Source organism: Tiliqua scincoides, chromosome 1 (genome assembly GCF_035046505.1).
Source record: "Tiliqua scincoides isolate rTilSci1 chromosome 1, rTilSci1.hap2, whole genome shotgun sequence".
In the NCBI taxonomy this organism is placed as follows: domain Eukaryota; kingdom Metazoa; phylum Chordata; class Lepidosauria; order Squamata; family Scincidae; genus Tiliqua; species Tiliqua scincoides.
The window spans coordinates 74,578,744-74,606,555 of NC_089821.1; the positions used below are offsets into that span (position 1 = coordinate 74,578,744).

Below are 27,812 nucleotides of genomic sequence, written 5' to 3' on the forward strand. Positions count from 1 at the left end.
AAGATGATGAAGGCTGAGTGGTGGGGGCTCCAGCTCCTCCAGAGGCAGAGCAGAGGGAAGAGGCAACAGCAGGGACAGCTCTTTAGTGCTGGAAGAAGGGGGGCCCCTGCAGCCCCCTCCCTCCGACCCAATAGGAGGAGATGCTGAGACAGCCCCCCTTTGCAAGCCATTGGGATGCTTCTCCTCCTTGTGCAGAGCTCCTGTTGCTGCAGCCTCCGCCCACCTTGGAGGTTCAAAGGGGGCGGGGCTAGAGGAGGGTCACGTGGCCTGAGGGTTCCCCCCCCACCGTGGGACTGTTTTGATGACTGCGCCCTTCGGACTCAAGTGAGAACTGCATCTAAGATGGCGGCTTGTGGTGGGGGGCGTGTGTTCGCGGCCGGGCTGTTCCGCAGCCGCGTGGCCATCGTGACCGGCGGGGGCACCGGCATCGGCAAGGCCATCTCTGCTGAGCTGCTGGAGCTCGGTGAGGACGGGGAGCAGGCACTGGTAGTCTGGGGTGCCCCACAGGTGGGGCTAAGGGGGGGTCTGGGGCTGAGGGGGGGAGCTGGAGGCTGGGAGGGATCGAGGAGGTGGGCTGCTAAGGGGGCTTGCTTTGTGTGGCTTTGATACGCAGTCTGAAGTTCAGTAGGTGTAGCCTCTCCTGCACTAAGGAGATGCACTGGCTGGGAATGGGCTTCACCTGTTGCACGTCTAGTTGCCAGGAAGACAGTGCTGTGCGGTGGGGAGAGAGGGGCCAGCCCTAGTCAAACTGAAGGGGAGGAGGCAAGAAGATCCCTCTGTACACATGAATTCAGAGTCACAGGGTTCAACTGAAATGGGAAACAGAAGCCATGAGATGTCAAAGTCAATCTTGAGAGGTTAAGGCCACAATCCTGTCCACACTCACCTGGAAGTAAGCCCCACTGACTATAATTGGGCTTATGTCTGAGTAGACATGCATAGGACTGGGCTCTAAGGCAGCCATTTTCAACCACTGTGCCATGGCACACAAATGATCTACAGGTGTGCCACAGGAGTTTGAGGGAGGATTGTTTATTAGTAGGGCCATTGGAGAGTGTGAGGCACCCCCTCCCACTGACAGCATGGTGTGCCTTGTTAATTGTCAAAAACCTGATGGCATGCCTTGACACTTTTTGCCCCTCATTAGTATGTCATGAGATGAAAAGGGTTGGAAATTACTAGGTTAAGCGGTTAGGATCAAAAAGGAAGAGGGACCAAGAGTATCATATCTGATATTTGTCGCTCAAGGTTACTGCAGTAGTTTAGAGCAGGTGTGGGCAAACTTTCAAATTTAGGGATCCTGGACCTTTAACAATTGTGTAGGAAAAAATTTCAGCAGGTACAGCTTGTTATCTGTGAGATGACACGTTACACCTGCTGAAATTTCCTCTTCTATACAATTGTTCAAGGTCCTGAATCCCTGAAAGTTTGAAAGTTTGTCCACCTTTGGTTTAGTGTAGCGATTTTTCAACCTTTTTCATCTCGCGTCACATTGGGAAGGTGCTAAAATTGTCAAGACACACCATCAGTTCTTTGACAATTGACAGGGTTCACAGCTCTGATGGCCAGCAGCTCACATCCCCCCCCAATGGCCCTACTAGTATATTACCCTCTCCTCAACTCCCATGGCACACCTGCCGACCATTTGTGGCGCACCAGTGGTTGAAAATGGCTGGTTTAGAGAGAAGGTTCTCTTTTGAAGAACTGAGTTGTGATTTGATGGGATGCTGAAGTTTGGGTGAGAATGAGGCTCATGTGCCTAAATGGTGGTGAAAGTACCTTTAAGTACAAGAAGTTCTATCTGTTGATCTAGTGCAGGGTGCTCAATAGGTGGATTGCGAGGCAAAATGAGTAGATCGCGGAGTGCCGACCCCCCCTTCAGGTGGCTCTGGGAGGAAACACCGGGAGTAAGGCCCATTGTACTCAATGGGGCTTACTCCCAGGTAAGTGTGGCTAGGATTGCAGCCTCACAGCCTAATCCTAGGCATGTCTACTCAGGAGTAAGTCCTGTTATACTCAGTGGGGCTCAAGGTACACCAACATACATTGTACACATAAATGTTATATGTTATGATGGCGCGAACATTGTAAAAAAAACTCTGGTAGATCTCCGGGCCTTGCTGGGTTTCAAAGTAGCTCTCGAGCCAAAAAAGTTTGAGCACCCCTGATCTAGTGTGTTATGCAGTTTTTCCAGAATCTTTTTCCCATCTCTCTTTGTCTCGATTGCACAATCTCAGCTCAGTCCATGTTGGATGTTGCTCAGGTCAGGTCAGCTGGATGTTGCTCTTTTCAATAAATCTGGAGCTGTTGAGACTTGCTTTTATCATGGTGGCTCTCTCTGATGTACAGGTAGACATCATTGCTGCCCACATTTTTTCCCCTTTTGAAATATCTAGTTAAGCTGGTTCTATAGGGTTTTTGTATGTGTCAAACTGAACCAAGGAAGACTTAATTCCTCTCCTGAGAAGGGAGGAATTTGAATTAAGTTAATAGTACAATATTGTGTACAGGTATTATGAGCTCGTTTTCTACACACAAGGCATGCATTCCCTTTCTGGCTCTGGAGCAAGCATCTCTTGGTATTTGAGATGGTTTTTTTAAAAAGAGCAAACTGGCATTCCCCCCCCTTGCAATGCTGTCCTTTTTATAAAACAAGACACCTGCAGCACAATCCTGTGCAGACTTACTCAGAACTACATCTTGCTGTATTCAATGGGGTTTAACCCCAGTTAAGCATGTGTAGGATTGTAGCCCTCATGTTTCACTAGTGTTTTACTGTAGGGGTGTCAAACATAAGGCCCACAGACCAAATGCAGCCCCCAGAAGCTATTTATCCATTGTTAATTGGTTCTCTCAGTTTGATATTTGGTCTCTTTCATTTCTTAAAAATACAAACAAGACTTGCACATTTTCTCTTCAGTCTTTTGGAGCTAATGAGTTTCTATGTGAGAACCAAGTGCTTTTTTCTGGCCATCAGCTGCTTAGTGATGTCACTTCCAACTGTCAGTAGGCACTATGAATGCTAAACTTGGGTCCTCTGTATGGAATGAGTTTGACACCTGTGCTCTAGTGTATTCAATTTGACTTCTCAGCTATTCATATCTCCTTGGTTGAGCTGGTTCAGAATTTTTGCAACACCCTCCTCCTGCTATCTTTTGCATCTGTGTTTTCAGCTGGAGGAGGAATATTGGACAACTTGCATCACCTTAACCTGTCCTCCCCCAGATTTGATCTATTTCCTCTTTATTCAGCCTTGCAGTACATTGTATAATAACTTAGCAATTCACAATTTTTTTGTTTTTCTGGCCTTTTGGTTAGAGCCCAATCCTATCCAATCTTCCACTGCCGGTGCAGCTGTGCCAATAGGACATGCACTGCATCCTGTGATGGAGAGGTAGTCACAGAGGCCTCCTTAAGGTATGGGAACATTTGTTCCTTTGTCTTGGGGCTTCATTGTGGCTGCACCAGTGCTGGAAAGTTGGATAGGATTGGGCCCTTAGTTGGTTGTCTTAATCAATGTTATATAATGGTAACTCCAGCAAACCAGAATGTGAACAGTGATTCTTTAAGCTGCTGATGGATTATTGGACTCAGCGCTGCGGTGAAAGTGACTGGCTGGTTGAATCAGAGCTGGATATTTTTGTACATTGCTTTTCGGTTCAAGCATAATGGTTCTCAAGGCTAATCAGCATTAGTTCCTTCAAGGTGCTCTGTCCCTCATTTCTTGTGTGTAACTATGAAATGATAAAGCACTAAGCTAATGCTCTGTTGAAGCTTCTGTATGTGTTCTGTGAAGGATAGATGACATCCTTTATCACCTTTATTTAGGTGAGCAGCTTGATTGCCATGGAATATGGTGTGCCATAGTAATGCATGTACTGTATAGCTCATTTTCATTAACCCACTGTATATGCATCACTACAGCAGATAGATGCTTTATTCTCTTTCTACTTAAAAGTTTTTAGTGAGTCATAGAATTTCCTAGCATACATTTTACATGGCTAGTGTTGCTGTTTTTGTTCAGTTTCTAGGAAGCCAGCAGCCACCTTTTTCCACAACAGCTTTTAATTGGAGTTTCTACACCATAAACCTTTAATTGGAGGTTTTACTCCCGTATTTTAGCAGATAGTTTACTGACTTTGTCCGGGTGAAGAAATGACAGTGATATTGTAAGGTTTTTATTTTATTTTATTTCAAGGACTTGTTTGTGTTCCACTTGACACAACACTAATGTCTCATTCTATTGTTTAGCTCAGAAATAGCTGGGAGGTGACTTTTTAGCATAGCATAGCAAAGGGACAACATGTAAGCCAAATATTGGATTTGGAAGCTTTTTATTGTTGGCAGATTTTCTAGATTGCTGAAACTTTTGATAATTCAACTAGTAAAATTGAGATAACCATCATGGCATCGCTATACAGTGCTACTTGTTGAGCAAGAGGCTGCTTTGATTCTTCCCAAAGTTTTATGGAACCATTATGTTAATAGTGTAGTTTAATGTCAAAAATGCATCTGGTTTTGTTTTGACAGGTTGTAACGTAGTCATTGCCTCTCGCAAACTGGACCGATTAAAAGTTGCAGCAAAAGAGCTGGCTGCTAAAATTCCATCCACCAATTCTGCCACAGTGACCCCTATACAGTGCAACATTCGCAAAGAGGAGGAGGTAAAAAAAGTATTTCTGTGCTGGTTTGTAGAGTTGTATTGACTTTTGAAACAAAGCATTGACCTAATTGAGTTATCCTTATAGGGGGTGCTGGTTTCACTGTACCAGTTGTGCTCACAGAAGTGGTTGTAAGAGTGTAACACTATTGTTTGCCACCTCTTGGAAAAGATTCTTCAAATCTTATTGCATAAATTGTATTTAATCCCATGTAATTAGTAATGAGATGTTTAATCCCGTGCAATCAGTTACTAAGGTCTTTTTCTCATAGTGAAAGTACTTTAGTAATTAGTCATAGCTGTGTCATCAACACTGAGACATGTATCCTTGATTTAACAGACTTCAGAAACAACTGATGTTTTCTGTTTTCACTAAAGCTAGTGAACCAAGGTTCAACCTTGTTAAATACGGATTTTTTTAAATACATAGATTTGACTCAACATGAATAGCCTCTGCAAATGAGAAGGCATGTGCTGATCCCTGGAGAAGGGGAAAAAAATCCATCCCTTTAAAATCAGTTTAACAACTGCTTTTCTTACTGTTTTAGAGAGACAGTCATGCAAGCGATCATTCCATTCTTCAGCTGAGCCAGGCAAAGACATGGAGTCTTTTGCATTTCTAATTGCTGACTGCCTCTCTACAAAAAGCTGTTTTTAAAACACAATTGTAAAGGGACACATTTTTTATTTTTTTTAACTGCTTTTATTTAACACATTTTATGTTATCAGCAGGGAGTCCAGGAATCAAACCTCTGCAGATGTTGAGGCATGACCTTATTCCATTAGGAGCAACAGAGGGGCAAGAAACCTGGGTCTTTAAATCTATTTTTCTACTGGTTTTTTATCCACTGATTTTTTTTTTAATCCACTAGGGTTCCGTTTTGGAACTCCAAAAGCGATGTGATCCTGGTGATTGCATCATTTGTTTTTTCTTCCCCACCCCTTAAGGTGTCAATGACGGGGCTTTCCCTGGCTGGTGGGTCACAACCCACAAGTTTGGGAACCACTCCTCTAGTCCTTATCCGAAACTTGGAAAGTATCTGGGACTTCACAGATTTCACTACTCAGTCTTCTCTGTTTTTAATGTACGGCTTTTGTTTGCCTAATTTGTGTGAGACATATGCCAGTTCACCTGGTTCTAAGCTCCTCCCCATGGTGTGCATGTGGCAGGAACCCTGCAAGGAGAGCCTTCTTGCCATCTGCTCCCTGTCTCCGCCTGATCCCTATTACATGGGTCAGGTATTTCTCAGTAGTCCTCCATCATTGGTTTGGCCTTGGGTTTTAAACCCTGGATGGTGCTTAGCCTCTTTGCCCCTTTTTGTCCTGCTTCCTTCTTCCCTCCCCCTCTTCCTTCTACTTCTGCTCCTTAGTCCCCTCCTCTCCTCTCTACCCCTTTGTTGCTTTTGCCTAGATTGGAGGTATTCCATGTCTTCTGGATGAGGGGTCATGCTGAAGCTGGGTGCTGCCTTTGGGCTGCTCTCCAGAGCCCCTACTTAGTCAGGGATCAAGTTAGGAGGCCTAATTGCTGTTCATGAGACACTGAAGCGAAACCTGCAGCAGCATGTGCTATTGCAGTGCTTGCTGGTGCCTTCACTGGCATCCAGGCTAGCTCATCCTTGTTGCTGCTGGAAGTAGCCTGGCTGTGGAGGCCCTCCATGGCCCAGGTAGTCCGCGTCTGGACATTGTTAGCTTTACAAACCCTTTCTTGTTTGAATCCTGACTTGGGAAATTGTTATGTGGAGAGATGAAGACATTGATGGAACTATGGCTGCTCATGCTATATCTGCTCATTTCTTTTGTCCTCCTGTTGCCTTCAGTTAAGCAGGTTTGGGTTCTGCTTCAGAACCTTGGCAAATGTATTTTACCAGACACCATAAGGCTGTCATACTACTTGCAATTTGTAAAAACAGCTATTGTCAGTCTCCAGGTGGCTTTCTTACTTTGAAGAGGGACACTGACTTACCTTCAGGTCCGCCATCATTTTATTCTGCTTTTAATGGCTTCTGTTGTCATTTCATATGTCTCATAACTGGGCTTTTGGAACTCTTGTACATTCTCTGAATGATCTGAAGCAGAAGATTTATGTGAGGCGTCTAGGGAATAACTTATTGCATGTGAGTTGCAAAGTGTTCATCCTTACCCTCAGGGGCCTCCTTGCTTTCTAACAAAGCTTTCTTTCCCACCAGTGTGCCATAAATAATTCTGCTTGTTGGCACAAAGCTCCCAAACATTGCACAGTCTGCCAGTTGTCTTTGTTAAGAAGACAGTGATGCTGCATTATAATCGCTGTTGCTCTTGGCTGCTGTGCATCCAGTCCCCTGTATACTGTAGTCAGCCTGACCAGGCCCCCCTCTTTGCCTGAGATGGGAAATATAGAGCTCTTGGATGTGATCATGTGTGAAGTTGGTCTCAGTGCACCGTGTGTCTTTCCCATTGGTTTTATCTGAATTGTGCAGCAGCAATGACAGGATGAGCTCTCTGATAGCCTAATCCTATCTGGGCCAGTGCCCCACGGTACAGTGATGCAGAAACAGAAACAGAGCCATTGCTGTATCCTGTGGAGCCAGGGAAGCCACTGGAGGTCTGCTGTTTAGCTGGCACAGAACTGAAGGCACCCATGTTGGATTCCGAAGCCCAGGAGGGGGGGGATAAGATTCAGTGGCAGCCAAGGCTACCATCCCTGCCCCCGGGCCTAAACTGCCCCCGTCCTCTCTACCCCTCCCAGTTCCACCTCCTTTCCGTTGTTCTCTCCCCACCATTTGGCAGGGAACTTACCACTGGAAGGCCTCCATCTGGCGTGGAGGCCCAGTACTGGCCTCCCCACTGACACCTTTTCCCTTCAGCCCTCGGCAACATACCTTATGACACATTTACAATGACTGTTGCAGTGCGTGGGCTCCCAGAGCTGTCCAGCAGTAGGATTGGGTTGTGAGATGATTAACTAGCTGATATTGGTCTACCTTCAGTATTGTACTTCTGTCTTACAGAGGAATTGCTGGAATTAGAGGTTTGTTGACCCAGGTTGTTACCATCCCTCAGGCATCATACATGATTCTCATAAGTACTTAAGAAAAGCCCAAATTGACCTTTGATCTAGACCAGGGATGCCCAAACCCCAGCCCTAGGGCCACTTGCAGATCTTGAGGACTCCCAATGTGGCCTTCAGGGAGACCCCAGTCTTCAATGAGCCTCTGGCCCTCCAAGAAACTTGCTGGAGCCTGCAATGGCCTGACGCAACTGCTCTCAGCATGAGGGTGACTGTTTGACCTCTTGCGTTAGCTGTGGGATGAGGGCTCCCTCAACTGCTTGATGTTTCATGTGTGTGATGCTGCAGCAGCAGCAAAGGAAAGACCAGCCTTGCTTTGTGCAAGGCCTTTTATAGGCCTTGAGCTATTGCAAGACTTTCATATCAGTTCCACCTCTAGTATATTAATTTATGTAAACTTATGTAAATTTATTCAAATTTTAAATGTAAATTCTTTTTTCCCCGGCCCACAACACATAGTCAGAGATGATGTGACCCTCCTGCCAAAAACTTTGGACACCCCTGATCTAGACCTTCTCTCTAGTATTCTGTTCCAAATAATGGCTATCCAGGTGCTTCTGGGACCTTACAAGAAGAGTATGAAGATAATAGTCTTTTCCTTTTAGTCATTAGCATTTAGTATTTAGAAATGTCTATTTGAGAATTCTGTTTAGCTTTCATGACCAATAGTTTACTGATAGAATTCTGTGAATTTGTTTAATACTTAAAAGCAACAAGTATCTAAGCCATTGATTGTTGCCACCTTTCATAAATTTGTGTGTTTTGTGTTTCTTGACAGTTTTTTTAATCCTTCCCTTCCTCTAAGAGGCTTGTAGCGTTGTATATATTTCTTTGCCCCTCCTCCATGTGATCGTTGCCACAGTCCTGTGAGGTAGGTTAGGCTGACATGTGGTGACTGGCTCAAGGTCACCCTGTGAGTTTCATGTCTGAAGGGGGATTTGAATCCAGGTCTCCCTGGATTCTTATCTTTGTGGACATTGGTTATGCCATCCAATTTTGGCATGTGAGGAGATAGTTTCTTTTACCAAAACAATATTGAGTGGAATTCTTGTACTGTTGATTCTTGGCTGAACTGAACTTCTGCAACCATCCTCAAATGATATTTACCAGGTTGGGTCATGATAACTGTGCAGAACTTTGACATACAGGCACTGCTTCTGAGGAGCAGATGGTGGGTTCAAGCAATAGGGGGAAAATTCTTTATGAATATCTTATCTGGCTGGCTTTCATTGGGAACAGAATAAAGCACTATATGGGCCTTATTCTAAGACTATGTACTAGACCAGGGCCAGAAGTGATGTCATTAAACAACTCATAACCAAAAATAAGCACTTTTTCTCACTTAGGATTTCATTAACTACAAATGACAGAAGAAAAAACACGCAATCTTTATCATATTTCAGGATCTAGGAGAGACCAATTTTCGTGGGGGGCTGCGCTTTTGGCAGTAACACCTGAGCACTGCTCAGCAGCTGAGAGCCTGAGGGCCGAATAAAAAGCTTCCGCAGGCTGCATCTGGCCCCCGGACCTTATGTTTGACACCCCTGTACTAGACTGTACAGTATGAAAATTTGGCTAAGTAATGGTGAGATGGGAAAGGCTAGGCAAAGAATATCAAGAATGTGAAACTCTAAATGAAGACCATAATGTATGTTGTGTTGGAGATGGAAACCTGAGATAGCATGTATGCTACTTGTCACATGTCAAATTCTCATTTCACACTATGAAACTAATAACCACTATGAAATCAACGTGTGTGTGTGTGCGCGTGTGTGTTTCTAGTCCTCATGGCAGAGCACAGTAAATGGACAAAATTGCTTTGTTTGATAAAGGCTTAAGAGCACAGAGGCAGGACTGTGCTTGTCTCAAAAACAGTACTGTATTGAGTTTTATTTTTTCTTCCCCTGCCCATAGCTGCAGTAGTATCTGCTGAGAAAGCCATTTTCTCTAATTAGGCTTGCAGCTGTGCTGTGATGCTATTTCCAGAGGAAGTCCTGCAGTGGTGTCAGTAATGTGAAGCCTCTTGGTGAATAATTCAGAGAAAAGCTCTAAAGTGGAAAGCATGGAAGATGGGTTAAAAAAGAAATGCCAACCCATTATTCTCTTTTTGGTTGGAGCCTGACCCCCTACCCCTGACCCCTGTTTTCTTCTTGGCAACAGGGTAGTTTTATTCAAAACAGAAGATTAAAAAGGGGGGGGGGGAAAGGAGTTGCAAAAGTAAACAGCTTGTTTGTACAGTGTCTTGGGAATAGATTCATTATTTCAATAACTTTCTTCTTTCAAAGCCTATTCCTTGGGGATTTGGCAACAGCTCTCTTCTGTTTCTGGCTGAGAGTGAATTATTCAGGGGCAGATAACTCTTGGCCCTGATGCTTTCCTTCTTGTTCTAAAAAGCTTTTACACTCTGGCTGCTTTACTTCTTTCTCATATAACACTTGAAAACCAGCTTGCAATAAGCTGTTTTTGTGTAAATGCTCATATTTTGGGACAAAATCCAGGCTTGTAGCCCTGGTAAGTCTTCTGCACCAAAACACTGCCTCCTTCCAGACCAACCAATGTGTTGTCCATGAGTTTTTGCAGGCAAAGGATCTTCCATTTGGATGCAAATATGGGGTGCTAAATTTGAGCTTATTACTGGTAATTTGATTCTAATCAATAGGCAAGTATAAACTGCTACATCAGCTTGGTTTGGAGTGGTACATTTCCAAGTGTACCCAAATCCCAATTATAAAATTTGTCCTAATCTGCAAATACCTTGACAGTAGTAGCTTGGAGCAGAAGAAATTTTTTTCACTTCATGAGGTTAACTGCCACTCTCAATCCCCACGGAGTACAAGTTAGCAGCCCATATTACTCACTGAAACGATCTTTGGGGATTTTGAGTGAGTTTGTCAGAGGGAACCAATCTTATTTAGAAACAAGGTTGTTTCTCCTTGATCAGAATAATTCAGTGGCTTAAAATTCACATTGCTACTACCATTTTAAAAAAATCATTCATGTATTTGGCTCTCAGTGTTTGGCATGCAGCATTCACCACAGTCTTCAATGCTTATAGCAAACTGCCAACCCTTGTTAATCTGTACCTAATTATGTAAATGTTGTGGATGGCCTTGCAGTGTCCTGTGGTGGAGCTGTAATGCAGAAGGGGAGGTTGAAGCTCCTGGATGGACTTTGCCCTGTATTCTGAGGCTTTCAATACATTGTGAAATCCAGGTTTCATAACTTGGTTAATCCAGGCCCACATTGGTAAATGTATTAAGAAGACATGGGCTGCAGCTAACTTTTAATTATCAGTCTTTTGTATTTGTCTAATGCTTAAGAATTTTTACATACCTATTTTATTGATTGATTATTTGGTCTTTTCCTTTTTTATTAAAAACCTTGAGGTTCTCACACTCTTGTTTGTCTTTATTTTCCAGTTTGAGTTAATTTGTTCTTTGCCCTTGCTAGGCCTCTGTCTTATTCTGCTGCTGCTTGACATAGATTCTTTTCATCCTTTAGAATGTTTTCTTTACTAATATGCAGCATGTTTAAGAACTATTTAGACCAGTGGTTCTCACACATTTAGTGCCGGGACCCACTTTAGAATGAGAATCTGTTGGGACCTACCAGAAGTGTTGTCATGACCGGAAGTGATGTCATCAAGCAGGAAAGTTTTTAACAATCCTAGACTGCAATCCTACCCGCACTTACTCAGGAGTAAGTCCCACTGACTATCATTGTTAAAAGGATATACATAGTAGCCTGTTAAAAGTACAGGTCTGTAACATGTCCCCAAATACAGTCACATACAATGGTAGAATCAAGTCTGATATATTAAAAATAAAATATTGAAATGAATGGGGACCCACCTGAAATTGGCTTGCGACCCACCTAGTGGGTCCTGACCCACAGTTTGAGAAATACTGATTTAGACAAATAACTCTTCTCCCCAACTTTCTTTGAACAATGCAGAACTAGCATTAGAAAAGATGAAGAAATCCTTCTAGGCTTGTGAAGACTGCAAGTACAAGTTAGGAGATGTAAGAAGCATACACTTGATACAAGACTTGTGGATAATCATGGGAAGGCTCTCCCTTTGTATTCTAGTGCAGAATACACTGCTGCATAAATGCCATTTAGGGCTGGATTAAATGCAAACAGGCTAGATAGTATCATTCTGATTAGCATTGGTGAGTCCCCTGCCACAGTTCAGCTTTGATCTCCAGATTTTAATACCAACTTGAAAAGTTTTTAAAAAATAAGAGCTCTGAAATGCATCACACAGGTGAAGATGTCGAAAGAAACAAAAGCAAAAGGCTGCTGCTAGCAGTAGCAACCACAACAAATGTGGGAGCTGCTTCTCAGAACTCTGTATTGAAGAAGGAAGAGTAGGCCATTTTATATTAGATGAAAGCCTTACAAACAGTAGGAAAGGTTGTGCAATATAAAGCTGTGAAACTTGCTCTTCAGAGGTGTAAAGCTATTTCATCTGTCTCTGCTGTTATCCTTTTCCCAACCGTAAGAGGCAGCTATGCTGAACATGCTCTTACCAGTGCAATCTTGTGCATAGCTACTCAGAAGTAAGCCCCATTTGGTTAATTAAATTTACTTCCAGGGAGTGTAGACAAGCTAGAATCCTAAGGCAGCAATCATACACATACTTTCCTGAGAGTAAGCCCCACTGAATGCAGTAGGACATACTTCTGAGCAAATTGCATAGGATTGCACTGTAAGTCTCATATCGCACAGTGGAACCTGCAACTGAATAAAGCCTGTTTAGGATTGTGCTGAAAGGTGTATAGCTGCCCTAAGCTTATCAGTCCAGGCTTCTTAGGGACTTTGCTATGATTGGTTAAGATTTCTGTTCCATGTAGGGCCTTTATAGATGCTTAGCTAGTTGCTGTGTGTGACATAGACTATTGTGTTTTAACTGCTGTAGTCAGGTTTTGCTGTTGAGTCTGTAGCATTATTCTTAGTCAATGGTTGGATGTCTTTACGGTCTGAGACTTTATTATAATAATTACTATAAGTGTGCCTAATTTCCTGATACTATGAGTTTCTAGCAGTTTAGGGATATTCCAAATAGAGAGCATGTTGTAACTTCCTTAACTGCTTCCTGGTCTAAATAAGAGTGGGCTTTTCTGTACATTAATAGTATTTCTGTTGCAGGAAAGTCTCTGTTATTCACCCCCTGCATTGTTCATGTTATTAACAAAAACTCATGCTTTATTCAATAAATGCTCATGATAACAAACTGTGAAATGTAGTTAGACTGCTACAGTGGGTCCCTGTCTTTCCAAAAAAATGCTCTAAAATTCCATTTTCAAGATTTTTCCAATGGGTGCTACACCTCTAGCCATGAAGTTGTGGGTTATCCTTAGTGCTGAGTTTTTTTTATGAGCCCTTAAAGCTGCTCGTGTATACTCTCTCCCATCAAAAAAAGGCTACTTCCAAACAATATCTATCAACAGTTTTGTCATGGACAAACCTATAAGGAAAGCCTGTAGGTGGAAATACCCAATGTGAAAGGATACTACATGTAGCCGCACCAAGCTAATTTCTTTACTATTGTAGGTAGAGGCACTGGTGAAATCAACATTGGATCTTCATGGTAGAATAGATTTCTTGGTAAACAATGGAGGAGGCCAGTTCCCTAGCCCAGCAGAAGCAATCAGCATGAAAGGCTGGAATGCAGTAATTGATACCAACTTGACTGGGACCTTCTACTGCTGTAAAGCAGGTAAGGGTTACATTTGGCAACTAAGCCATCTGAAGAACTTTCTCTCGGTTTTCCTCGTCTAGGATTTTGGTACTTAGAATCTGATACAACGCAAAAGGTGTTGAAATAGTAACATGTGTCACAAACACATCTCTGTGAAATCTTGATATTTTTTTCCCTTTGTTTTTTCTCTCCTTTTGAAAATCCTTGACTAGTCTTCAAAAGGAGGGGAAAATGCATAAAGAAAAATACTGCTAGGTAGGGTAAAATCATGTTTCTCAGACCCCTGAGTCTCGGACACTTTAGGCAGGAGGCAACACCTGAGAGCTAAGGGGTGGTATCTTACCAATTAGTTAGTGCTCATTGCTTGATTGTTGCAAGGGATAACACTTGGCCTGTTAGGGGAAGAGACTGGCTCTCCTTGGTGTCTCAAGATGAACATGGGTTGGTAGAACAGTAAAGGCTGTTGAACCAAGGAAAAGATAACCTGTTCTCTTGATTCTGTCCCCTTGCCCTAAAGTTCTTCTACTTCCCCCAAGAGAGCTTAAGAAGACAAAAACCCTGAAAGCTAAGTCCCTAAGACTCCTAGATGAAGGTAGTTTGCCCAGAGGGATCAATATTAAGGATGAGAAAGCTAAAGCGTTTTCCTTATTGGCCACCATTTGGCAGTTAACAGAGGTATAAGTCTTAATAAGGTATAAGTCTACATTCAGATGTCCTTGACAAAATCCATGCTCACCTGAGCCTTAAGGTCTGAAAAGACTTCATTCCATTTACTGGCTTCCTTTTAACTATTCAACACAGTCCATCTCGCAGCATAAAGATTCTCACTTACTTCCTTTATCTCCATACAGTATACAATGCTTGGATGCGAGACCGTGGAGGTGCCATTGTCAACATTGTGGCTGATATGTGGAAAGGGTTCCCTGGAATGTCGTAAGGCTGTTATTTACATCCAAATTACTTTAAGACACGTGAGCACCTCTTTGTATGAACAAAGATGGAATTTCTTAGTCATGACATGCATTTTCCAGATATGTTTCCTGAGATGCATTTATTGAAAGTGACCTTTCTGAAATTCAGGGCTACTACCCACATCCCATATACTCCATTCCATATACTCCAATAAATAACACTTGTTTATGTGCTGTGTTGAGAGCACTCTTCTGAACAACAAGGAGCTTAATGTGGGAGACAGCCCTCAAATGACAACAGGCTGCATTTCTTCTCAACCAGTCACCTGAATGTAATGCTTTCACAGACAGAGTGGGAATGTGTTGTTTTTACCTGTTACTGGTGACTGTTCCACAACAGCTTTCTCACATGCTGTGAGCAGCTTGATTAAGGGGAATCTGGTTTTTCCCAATTTTAACAACTGGGTTGGTTCTCTCCCAGAATGAAAGGAGCAGGCATGTTAGCAATCTCTGCCTCTGGGTTATTCTTGCTTACGGGATGGAAGGAGTGCCTGCTGGCTCTGAGCAGAAAGCATAATGGAAAAGATACATTGGAGCTCTTGATTTGCTCTTTCCTTGTTAGAAGTGTTTCTAACTTAATAGGAAGCAGCAGCTGTTTGTCTACCCAAGTGACAAACATGGGATGTTAGTTGGTTATCCTGGCTGTATGAGACTTTTTTATTCTGCATCTCAAATATCTCCATGTTTTGTAAGAAAACATTTGCTTCCACCTACAGCTATAATCTCAAACGTTGGCATGTGTGCAGTCTGGAGAGCCATGAAGGAATGCTAATCTTTACATTATGTAAGCTTTCAGTTGGGATGGTGTAATTGTGAATAAGCAAACAAGAAAAGCAGAGTTCTTCTGTAAGCCTTCAGCCATCCAGCCTTTGACTTGCTAATCATGTTGGCATTTCTACAGACATGCCAGATGATATATTTGCGAATGTGCTCCTTTGCTCATGGTAAATATTCTAGATGTGCCTGCCCTGTTATGTCCAAATAGTTTGTTCGCTAACCATGAAGATCTATGAAATGAAGACTGCTTGTTAGGGTTTGAGCCTAGTTCAGTGTTTCTCAGTGTTTGTCCTCTGCTGTACCATTTCACGTGGTCCACCTTTCGAAGTGCCACCGGAAGTAACTGACAATGACATCATTGCTAGTTCTGGGTTGGGAGATCTGATGCTACAAGACAAGCACTGAAATATCACTGATGGTACTTGTACAATTGGTTGAGAAACACTAGCCTAGTTGGCTTTCCAAATATTGTTGTGGCTGGAGGCTAGTAATACAGTCTAAAGCAGTGATTCCCAAACTGTGGATCCATGGCTTACCAGTGTGTCCTGACCCAATTTTTGGTGGGTCATGAAACTGACAATTAGACTAGACTATGAGTAGACTAGACAATTAGACTATGAGCATTAAGGTTAAACAAACTGCTACTTGGGGGGGGGGGGACACTATGGCCAAATAACCTTTGTGATTGGTAAAGATTTTTTTTTTAGGTGGGTTCCAGTGCTAAAACGTTTGGGAACCACTGTTCTAAAGGCTTCAGGCCACTGATGGTGAACTATAGACAACTGTCTCCACAATACCTTGTGAAAATATTGCCTATTATCTTGATTCAGCTGCCATAGCATGGCAGGTACTTTACTGAGGGAAGCTGATTTACACTTTTTGACTTCCTTTCTCCATAGGCACAGTGGTGCAGCAAGAGCTGCAGTTGATAACCTGACGAAAAGCTTAGCAATTGAATGGGCCCACAGTGGAGTGAGAATTAACTCTGTTGCCCCGGTAGGTAACCAAACATGTGACCAGGCAAACAGCAAGACCTTTGTTCCCCAAAGGGTCTGGCCAAATGCACTGCCTGCCTGCCTGAAACAATGTTGTTCATTTTAGCTTGATTATGCTGCAGTTGGAATCAGTGGTTTTTATTCCTCCATATATTGGAGATGCACTAGGAATTATTTCCCCTCACCCCTCCTTAAGCATCCTGCTTGCCAGCTCTTTAGCCAGTGTTATGTCTGAGGAGAAGGGGCAGGGATATTTTAAATGGAGGGGATAGGAACTGGTATGTGCCATTGCTGCTGGATCCCCCACTCCCACTTCCCTATCTTCCATTCTTCCTCCTGTCCATCTAGTTGTGCTGCACCACTGCTTTATCTGATCCAGCAGGCATAGCAGGAACTGGCGGCAGCTTTGCAGTGCTGCTACTGCTGCTTGCAGCAGCATATGCAAGATGGTTGCTGATAGAGTGCTGAATGTGCTGTTGGCAGCCATCCGCTGTCACAACAAGCTCTGCCCAGGAGCCCAATCCTCAATAGCCAGGGTGTCCAAACTTTTTGGCAGGAGGACCACATCAACTCTCTGACACTGTGTTGGGGGCCGAGGCCTTGCACAAAGCAAGGCCAGCCTTTCCTTTGCCGCTGCTTCAGCATCACAGATGTGAAACAGCAAGCAGTGGAGGGAGCCCTCATCCTACAGCTCACGTGTGAGGATGAACAGTTGGCCGTCACACTGAGAGTAGTTACATCAGGCTAGCGCAGGCTGCAGCAAGTCTCTAGAGGGCCAGAGGCTCATTGGAGACTGGGAGCTCCCTGAGGGCTGGATTGGGAGTCCTCAAAGGCCACAAGTTTGGGCACCCCTGCTCAATAGGATAGAGCTATTACGTGCCAGTGAGTCTTAAATTCAGCATTTTAAATCTAAATAAAACTAGTCTTTTACTGTGAGTACAGATTTACTGGAATGTGGGGAAGGGGAGGGGGAAATCAAATCTGCACCAGAGTAGTTCAGATTCTGCACCAGGAACAGCTACGTTCTGCCTCCTTTCTGGATTACAGAGTAAGCACACTTTCATGAAATTATTTGTTTTCTACTTGTTAACCAGTTGAAGGAAGAAGCTATCCAAAGATGCTGGGTCTTGCCCTCAGATAATTTGAAATCCAATTTGCTTTCTTCCCTGCTACTGTCCCCACCTTCTGAGATCTCACAAAGTGATTTCCATGCTGTGGCTATTACTTTCACAAAGGGATTAGAGACTTTTTCTCAGACAAAAACTGAGATTCTTAGAACTAAACTATGCATTGAGAACCACATTCTTTGTCTGAGCAGAACAATGGCACATGCACAGCCATGTTTACTGAGCGAATCATGCTCACTTTGGAGAGGACCAAGTTTTGCCTGAAAATGCTGGTTTCTAATAGTTGAAATAACTCTTCTTTTTGGCAACTAGTTCTTGCTTTGGTGGCATGTTGATCTGAAATCCATATTTAGTAATTTAAGTATTTGCTATCTAGGATGTACAAATCATCAGTTGGGGGAAAACAAACCATCCATTGTTGGTGTATAAAGCAGTTGCAGAGCCTTACAGTAACTGTCTTTTCAACACAGGGTGTAATATTTTCAGAAACTGCTGTTGCACACTACAAAGATGGGGAACAACTGTTTAAGCAGTACATTCAACGGATTCCTGCAAGGAGATTAGGAGTTCCTGAAGAGGTATAGTAATATCGCAATGTAACTATTACTTTTTGCACTGAGGAACATTGTCAGGTGATTAAAAACCCTTGGATTTTTCTCTACAAAATGCTTGCACTAATTTCAGCCCAGTTCAGATCCTACCTGCATGTAATGAAGGCGAAGGCTACCTTTCCTGTGGCTACCTTTCTTGTTAATGGTACCTCTGATAAGGGAGATTGAGCTGTTGTACTGAAAAGAGGGAACTCTCAATAAATCAGCTAGACTGCTTTTGGGATCTAGGGACTGTGCAACTAATATGCATTGGCACACAACTAAATCATGCCCAGAAAGTGCTGGTAGTTTTTAAAGCCTTCCACATTTTGCGACCTTAAGACCATATCTTAAGGACTGTCTCCTCCCATATGATTCTGCCCAGATGTTAAGATCTTTGGCAGGGCTGTTGGGTGGTAGATCCTGCCATTCTCAGAAGAACAATTTGTTGATCACACATTGTTCTTTTTTAGTGGTAATCTCTGTGTTACCAAGTGTGGGAAATGTAATAAATGTTTCCCTTAAGGAAAACACAGATTGACCAGTTCTGCCTCTGTTAAGAAAAATATTAAGAAAAATAATAGCCACAGCAAAATAAAATAGCTCCTTGATAAAGGATCCAAACTGGATGCAAATTAGCACCATACAGAAATCAATGGAACCCCCTTTTTGAAGACTAGACTGGGGGGAGAGAGAGAGCATCTATTCAAAGCATGTGTGTTTATTAAGAAAATGAACAAATATCAAAATTCGGTGTTACCTGTGTCTTGTTTGCCTAACCATGATGGTTACAGTATGAATATATGTATTTTGGGGTGCTTCTGAAGGGGGACAGGAAGGAAAAACATGGATTGGCAGAAGTTGTTGTACAGGGAAACTCCTAACCCTTTCCCCCAGTATCTAAACTTTTTTCATGCATATCCTCTTAAATCTTTGTGCACATGATCTCGTAAGTCAGGGCTTTACAAACTGGCCTGTGGGTCCTGCTCTCTGGCCCCTTGAGGGGTGGGAGCAGTAAGGAGTGCAGGGAGGAGACAGCAGCACGATCCCCAGGATTGCGCCGCTCAGGGGGCTGCAGGGGCTTAGCAGGACTTACCAGAGCCTCTTGCAGCCTCCCAGGGGTGCAGGGAGCCCTGCGCGACCATCTGAAGGGCTCCCCGTTGCTTTAGAAGCGATCGTTCCACTTTAACTTTTGAAGCATCAGGGAGCCCTGCAGACACTTGCGCAAGGCTCCCCACACACCTGGGAGGCTGCAGGAGGCTCTGGTAAGTCCAGCCAAGCCCCTGCAACTCCCTGAGCGGTGCAATCCTGGGGATCACACCGCTGCCTCCCCCGCCCCCGCAAGAACTTAGAGTGGTTTCCAAACTCACTGAGTTTGAAAACCACTATCGTAAGCAAATGTTGCGTTTTCCTTGTTTTTCTATATTTTTTCAAAAAACCTTTTTTCTGGAAAACTGTCTTGGGGCTCCTGTTAGCCTAATTAGAGGCACTTGGAGGTGGTTTGCTCTACTATCCAGTCAACAATCCCAGAACAGTCATTCACCTCTGGAGTATAAATTTCCCCTATTTAGCTTAATTTTGGGCTGGGCAAACCTGAGTCCAAGACTATGTGTGTTTGTACATGTGGGGTAGTGGATATGTGCATGTGTATAAGAGCAGTGTTGGTAATAATGGTCATCTGCTATGGTGTTTTTTTTAACTGTAACCTGATTTTTGTTGTGCATCTATTGAAGCACTTATGAAAAAGCAGTATAGAAACTTTTTTAAAAGCTGCGGGTCTGTTTGTGAAGCAAAATATTTTTTCAGCCTCTAGACTACTGTATGAAGAATAAGATAAGTCATGAGAATATAAAAGTGACCCGTTTCTTGTTTGAAACAAAGGAGCAAGAGTACAGGAACTTTGGTTCCTTAGTATTTCAGACTTATGATGCTTCAGAATACTAAGTGTTCTTAAACTTAAACTAAAACTTAAACTTTTTTCCTGATGTAATTTAAGACATGAAGAGAATCTCAGTACCACCTCCACTAAATTTTGTTTAGAATAAGGCTGTGTTTATTTGCCACACAGGTCATTTCGTTATAAAGGCCTGAAAATAAATGTACACAGATGTGTTGGCCCATTGTGCGCAGAAGGAAAAATGGCAAACTCATAGAGACAGTTTCCATTATGTGTATCTTAAAGGGGCAGCTACGTGCCTCGCACTCTAAACCTATAATATGTCTTCAGCTCTTAGAACTCAACGTGTTTATTCAGCAGAGATGTCTCATTTATTCCAGTGCAGTAGCCAACACCACAGACTAAACACACTGGTCGAAAGTACTTCTTGACCTTTTGAATGCAGTTTCTCATATTGTCAGCTTTGAAGCTGACTTTTGAGTACTTGCAGTTCCAATGAGGTTCTCAAACCAGAGAAAATTTGAAACTATTAACTAGGATTGCAGGAACTAAGTTGTAGAACCTGTTGAATTTCTTTTTGAATTAAAAACTTAATGTTCAGTATGATGTTCCTTTCTCTATGGAATATGGATCCGAAGCGTCTGTTATTGATTGAATAATTTTGATTCTGAGAATCACTTGCAACGTGTCACTGACATGGTGGTAGTACTCATTGAACCCACTTTATAATAAGCAGATGTCTTGATTCTTTGTAAGGTGTCTGCCCTGGTGTGTTTCCTGCTCTCTCCAGCTGCCTCCTTTATAACTGGGGAAACTGTGACTGTTGATGGTGGACAATGCCTATATTCCTCTAACTGGACTGTTCCAGGTAAAATAAAAGATTCGGTTTTTGAAAATACTTTGGCCACTGAAATTTTTAAGAGATCTTACTAAAGACCCAGGGTCAAGGTTCTGCTGCGTCAGAAAAAACTATTCTGCAGTGTAGACTATGTAAGGGCACAGTACTTGGCTCTCTACATATCTTTCTGATACTCATGGTCATGCCAGAATGACCAATTGGTCTCTAGAGCTATTTTGAAAAAGGTCTGCCTTTTCACATTTCATTTAGGAAGCATACTAAGTGTAAAATGATTGTATATTTCATATGGATCTGCTTCCTTCTCCTAAACTTGTCAATTTAAGGTTTACATATTTTTCTCATCAATGCTATATTTGTGCATCTGTAACCCTTCCATTTTAAGCATTGGATTGCATCCAGAGTACTGCTTCTGTGAATACAAGCTGCCTCTGAGAATGAATGGAACCTTCTCCTTATGCAAAGGTGTGACTAGTAGTGCTTTTTTAAAAAACATGAAATCCACACATAGAGGAAAGAACAATCAAGTGCAGGCACCCAGTGTGGTAGCCAGTGGCAGGGCTAAGAAAGGAAAATGGAGATAAAGGTGAAGGTACAAAAAGTTCATTTTAGTGCTCAGACCAAAGGAGGAGACCAAACTGGGCCTAACTGAAACAACCTACTGCCATTCTCTCTAGATAGGGGGATTCTATGGCTAATATTCATGCACACTGGAGCCCTAGGGGAAATGGTTAGGAGGTGAAAAAAGGATTAGAGGAGAGAGGAACTCCTGAAAAGGGGCAGAGCAAAGATGGATAAAACATGGGAGGAAGGAGCATAGGGTAACAAGGAACTTTCCAGGGGAACCTAGGATAAAGAAGTGGAGGTTTTAGAGTGCAGAGAAGGATGGAGACTAGCAGAAAGGAGGGAACGTTCAGGAAATGGATTAATGCCTGCACACACACTGCACTTGCAGACAGCAAAGTAAAGCAAGAAGGTGTCCAGTCAGTATGTCTTCACACAAGTCAATGATTGGGTAAATAGTGGGTGAGTCTGTGCTGCAGGACAGTAGTACCATTATTGCTTCTGTGTGGCTTGAGAGCACTGTGTTGCAGAAGCTGCAGTGGCAGGGACCTACTACATATGTCTCCCTGGGCATAGAGGGGCTCAAAGCCAGAAAGAGCCACCCCTTAGCATGCAAAGATGCAGTAACATTGAAGGTAGCACCATGTGATGTCCATCTTGGGAGCGGAGTCAAGGGGTGCTGTGTCTACTATGCAGTCCAGTCCCGCCCAGTCTCTCCCTGGCCAGCGCGAAAAACGGGGAGCAGCAAAAAGGGGTTTATTGACCTTTTTTACTTTGGTCCCGTTCTTTTCATTCATCTGAGGGGCCCTGTTTCCTCACAGGAACCCCCGGGGCATCCCCCATACAGTGTCAGTTACAGTCCATAACAATCCCTGACAAGGGGGGCCAGTTACCCCACGGATCCCCTCTCCAGCAGTCCTCATCATGAATTGGGCTGGGTACGTTGTGCTCCCAGCTGGAAGGTCCGTGCGCCAGGGCAGTCTCCTTGGAACGAGAAGGGTCTGGATTGTATTCTCCTTTCCTCGCTCTCCCAGGTAGTTTCTAGCCTAGCGGTCTCAAGATTCCTCGTCCAGCCAGATGGGGAATAGCCCTCCCTCCAGGTAAGTGGGGTCAGCCTAGATGTGCTCCTGGGGTCCTCTGCTGTTGGGGTTCTCCCATAGCCCTGGGGAGACTCTCCCCTCTCTGAGCCGTAGTCCCTGGCCTCGGCTGGCCTGTGGCTGCCTCCTGGCGGTGTCTGCTTCCAAGCTTCCAGAGGCATGGCCTTCCTCCTCTCTCTTGCCTTCTCTAGCTCCTCCCTCCTGGAGCTCAGGAAGATGCTTCCCCCTCCTTTGGCTGCCTCCTCTCCTCTTATCCTCCTGGGCAGCCCTTCTAGCCCCGCCTCTTCCTGGCCCCACCTGGGTCTGAGATCTTGTGAGATATCAAGTCCTCCTCCTGCAGGCCCTGCCCTACCTGTTAAAAGGGGTAGCTGCACCTGGGCTGCCATGTTTCTGAGGAGGCCCCTGCCCCGCCCAATGGGTGAGTAGGCTGGTTGTAGTGATGGCTCAGGAACCTTACTCTTTCTGGCTGGCTCCTTGTCCTCTCAGGGCATTCCCCTGAGGGTTCCCTAGGGCTGGGCTCCCCCTCCTTCAGCTTGCCCTCCTTTGCCCTCCTTTTCCCCCCCACTGTGGATTGCTGCCCAGGGTAAGTCCCTGGGAGACACACCACAAGGGAGCTGAATTGTCTTTCTTGGCGGGAATGGATGCTTGAACAAAGAAAAGTAACCCAAACGGTTAGCCCCTTAGCCCTTGTTGGCTCAGCATCTTCTGTAGTACCCAGGGAGATAGAGAGGCTGGAAAAAAAGGAGGTTGCAGGGTGTTACTGATTCTGGGTGCTAACCGGCATGGTGGTTCTCAGAGGTGGGAATGGGGGTGATTCGATGAAGCACCTGCAAATTTCCCAAACACACAACAGCAAAGCAGGAGTGCAGGTAGAAAAGGAACAATATGAGGCTGTAAAGCCAAAGGTCTGTATAGGTTTGTGCTCATTGATACATTTTATAATCTGTACGTATATCATACATATTACACATGTATATTTTTTCTTCCTTTTTCCTGTTTTGAGGAACCCTGCTGGGTTCTGTCTTTGTTTTCCTACCCAGTTCACGGTGCAGCAACTAGTTTGGATGGTCCATTGGCTCACTTGCTTGCTTCCTAGATTGAGCTTAATTATGGGGTTGATCAGGTTCGTTGGAGGTATGAAACCTTCCCTTTTGTTTTACAAAAGTTATTTTTCCCAAATTCAGGATTGCAGGGAGGTCATGAATTACCAAATATACTGTCCCAGTAGGGTTTGGAGCTGGAAGACTTTGTTTACATTTTAAGGAGTAAACAAGTCTCTGTTAAAATTTGGAGCATTGACTCCATTGATGGGGGGGGGGGTGATTGTGGCTCAGATGAGAAGTTGGCCTATGGATCTGTGGGCTTTTGCCATCACTTCTGGGAAAAGTCATTTCCTGGTCTGCCCCTTGCTCTCCAGACAGCTCCCCAACACCAAGGACATGGATTTAGATTAGTGTCTCCTGCATGCTTTGAATCAAAGGAAATAAAGAGAAATAGAATGTTGACCATTCAACATTGGAAGCAGAAGCAGCCCTTTTCCACAAGAGAAATGTTCCTTCTAGTCAAGACTTGCACGTCCATTCACAGAAGCAGTACTCTGTATGCAAACCAAAGTGTTTTTAAAAGGAATGTAAGGATGTTACCAGGTTTTTAGCTCTTGTTATATGATGAAATAAACAAGGTGTCCGGTCCTGAAGGCACAGGTACAATGGTACAAAATCACCTTCTATAAACAAAAAATACCCATGTTTATCACCTAAGACTGCGGTTTTCAAACTCGCAGGGAGTTTGAATCCCGCAGTAAGTCTTTGTGGGGGCGGGGGGAGGCAGCGGCAAGATCCCCAGGATTGCACCACTCAGGGGAGCTGCAGGGGCTTGGTGCACTTGCCCAAGCCCTCTGCAACTCCCCGGGGGTATGGGGAGCCCTGCGCGACCTTCGGCAGGGCTCCCCGCATCAGGGAAGGTGACAGCGGAGCGATCGCGCCCCGCTCCGCTAAACCGGAAGTGGTGCGCAATCGCTCCACTTCCCCTTTTGACCGGGCTGCAGGGACTGGGGTGCACCCTCCAGTCCCTGCAGCAGCCATCCCTGGCTGCGGGGAGCCAGGCATGAGCACCTGCAGGGCTCCTCGGGTCAGGGGAAGTGAGAGTGGGGCGATCGCACTCTGCTGCCTCTTGGCTGCCCCTGCCCCTTAAGGGGAAAGGGACCAGGACCCTCAGGCTGGGGCGTCGCAATGCCCCAGTTTGAATACCACTGACCTAAGAGCTCATTACCTCCTGAAATGAAAAAAATTGAGTTTCATGCAGAAAATTAGGGAATAGACCACAGTTGGTGATGGACCACAGGATACAGATTAGCGCCCTCTTCATACAAGCAGCAGCAAATGCTGCAAAAAAAAAAGCTGCTGATCCAGATGTGACAAGACACTGGAGCGTCTTTGTGTCTCATTACTGCAACACTAAGATGGCTATAATTGTAGAACCTGAAGTGGCATGATGGTGTCTACTGACACTTTAGAAAGCAAACAAGGAATTTTGACCAGTATTTCTGTGCCCTCCCAAGCCTCCTGTCTATCCTTTGTTTCTAGTCCCTGTTTCCCAATTCCTCACCTATACTTACTCAAATTATTGTTGCTCTTTCTACTGTTGTTTAAGTGAATTCTGGAAAACCCAGGCATTGCACTCAGTCTGAGCATGCTAAACATACAGGTGGGGCTTTGGTATTGGCGGGGATCAGTTCTTGGACCACCCACGGATATTGAAAACTGCAGATAAGAGAATCTGCGGTTTTTGGCCCCATAAACTCTCTGAAGGAGCACTTTCTGAAACCTGCAGAAATTGTTCCTGTCCACAGAGGCACACATGTGTCCAGTTTTCAGACAAAAACTGGAAGTAGTGTTTTCACACTACAGGGCCGTTCTGAAGCCTACAGAGCCTTCAGAAAGTGCAACAGTTCCTTTTGGAAGGTTCAGTGAAGCCAAATCTGATTCAACACAGGTCCGGGAGACCCATGTTAGAGGCTGATCCACAGATGTAAAATCCATGATTAAATGGGCTTCACCTGTATGTAAACTAACTTTTTAACATATTATCTTTTTAGGTTGTGAACCCTTTTGGGACAGGGAGCCATTAGTTATTTGATTTTTTTCTGTAAACTGCTTTGTGAACATTTTGTTGAAAAGTGGTATATAAATAACAATATCTTCTGCATTAGAAACTGTTGCATAGTGCATCTCTTCCCCTAGCCTTGTCTCATCGTGAATGTTCTCAGTTGTTCAAGTGTGATACATCTCAACCTGGGTATAGCTGAGTTGTGGTAAGAATAAAGAAGTTGTTTGCTTTCCAAAGTAATCAATAACCAAGTTTTCCCGTATTCTTTCTTGCAGATCATGACAGGTGGCCACCTGCTCCAGAAGGGGATAATGCCAAAGCACTTAGGATGATGCTTTCTGGAAGACCTTCATCAAAGTTATAAATCTGGGGCTGGTCTCCTTTCATGCCCATCAGTAAAAGAATACTCCCTGTCCCTGACTGCAATCTCAAGGAACTCTGCACACCATGTAGCTTAAAAGATGTATTTTGTATTGATTTCTATAATAATGGATATGTGAAAACTCTCCTTTTGTAAAGAAAACAGTCCTTGGAGAAACCACTTGTCTACACATCCTGTTACTGGTTTTGATGTGAAAGGGAAAATGTGTCATCTTGTGATTTCTGCTCTTGCAGTCTGATTACACTGTCGGCTCCGTCCATGAAACGGCAAGTGGTATTCCAGAGCAGCGAGGGGAATGAGTCCAAAGTTCTACATCTCAAGGCTCTCTTTTCCCACTGCTTTACACTGTTGCCATGACTCTGCATTCCATAGCACTAAATGACAAAAGAGGCTTGCGTTCCATTTCTTAAAAATGAGAAATGGGAATGCTCTCATCTTTGTTCAAGGAGAAAATGAGGAGGAAACATTCTTATTCCTGATAAGGGGAGTTTCTACATTGGCTGGTTCCTATAGGAAGCTTGCAGTGCTACCTACAGTTCCCTTTGCTAGGTCTGCAGTGCACTGTGTGGTGCAGCCATCAGGTTGAATTAACAAAGAAGTAAACTTTCCAGAAATTGGCAACATGGGAAAATCTCTTGGAAGAAATTGAAATTTGGGCAGTGAAATTGGGGTGGTCAAAGAGTCCTATCAGTATTACACTTGACAATGTCCTGAGGAAGTAGAAAAATGTGTGTAAACAAGGAGGCCATTGCAACAACAGGAGCTTCCTTTTTAATTAAACAAAATTACAATTGGAAATAGCTTCTATGTGTGATTCAGATTTGAAGTCTCTTTGATTTCAGTAGAAAGTTTAAGCCCAAATTCTGCCCAAATTCAGTGTGCTTACTCAGAAATGAAACCTTTGTTAAATGTGCCTTATTTCCAGGTGGGCATATAATGAATATGCTTTACTGTTTGTATTCCGCAGAATAAGTATCAACTTAGAGCTCTTGGAATAAATGCACTGCCTACTGTACAAGATGATAAACACTTATGAGAAAATTGCTGGGATATCTTTCTATTTGTTCAACATGCCAGATAAAATCGACACAGAAGGGAAGATATATAAGATTACAATACATTATATTGTATACATTATACTGTATTTTAATGTACTGATTGTTAGCTGCCTTGGGTGCCCTTTGGGGAGGAAGATGGAGTATAAATCAAATAAATAAAAAAATAAATGGTAAGATGGATAAACGGATTTCAAAGTATCTATGTAGTGTATGATAGCTTGTACTGCTGGAGCAGTCCGCATACCTTCTTATACACACGTATTTGATCTCTGAATGCCATATACAAGGAGAGTGGCAACAAGATGCAGGTTGTCTTGTGTGCTGCCTGAGGCATCTGGTGGGCCACTGTGAGATATTGGATTAAATCAGTGGTTTTCAAACTCTCGTGGAGAGTTTGAGCCACTGTAAGTACTTGCAGGGGGAGGCAGTGGGGGCGGGGGGGAGGCAGCAGCGTGATCCCCAGGATCACGCCATGCAGGGGCTTGGGTGCACTTACTCAAGCCTCCTGCATCCCCCCTCCCCAGTGCAGGGAGCCCAGCGGGACCTTCTGCAGGGCTCCCTGCAGATGTGAAAGTAAAAGTGATCACACCCTGCGTCAGCTAAAGCTGTTGAATTAATACTGGAACTTATGTTTGCAAATTTTTGAAGTAACTTGTGCTTCCTATGCACCCCTGCATGGTCAAGGGAAGGCCTAGCTTATGGGCAAGCATTGAGGAGGAGCCCAAGGAAGGCAGACTAATGCAATAGGTTAAGGCTGCAAGTCTGTCCACATTTACCTGTGAGTGAGCCCCATTGACTGTAATGGGGCATACTTCTGAGCAGACATGCATAGGATTGGGCTATAAGAGGACAGAACAGAGGGCAGTGAGAGAACTGAGGAAGCAAGCTAATAAGCCAATGGACCATCCAGACTAGTTACTGCACCCTCAGTTGGGCAGGAAAACAGACAGAACCCAGCAGGGGTTCTTGCCTAAGAAACC

At 43.9% G+C, this 27,812-nt stretch overlaps 1 protein-coding gene across 1 annotated transcript; it reads left to right on the top strand.

The window, feature by feature from the left end:
* Positions 1-263: 263 nt before the first annotated feature.
* On the top strand, positions 264-27,016 carry PECR (peroxisomal trans-2-enoyl-CoA reductase). Its single transcript, XM_066632679.1, has 8 exons — positions 264-463; positions 4,531-4,664; positions 13,263-13,428; positions 14,262-14,343; positions 16,058-16,154; positions 17,751-17,858; positions 20,524-20,635; positions 25,668-27,016. The coding sequence occupies exons 1-8, from the start codon at positions 343-345 to the stop codon at positions 25,754-25,756; spliced, it is 909 nt and encodes a 302-aa protein (XP_066488776.1). The 5' UTR covers positions 264-342; the 3' UTR covers positions 25,757-27,016.
* The last annotated feature ends 796 nt before the right edge of the window (positions 27,017-27,812 follow it).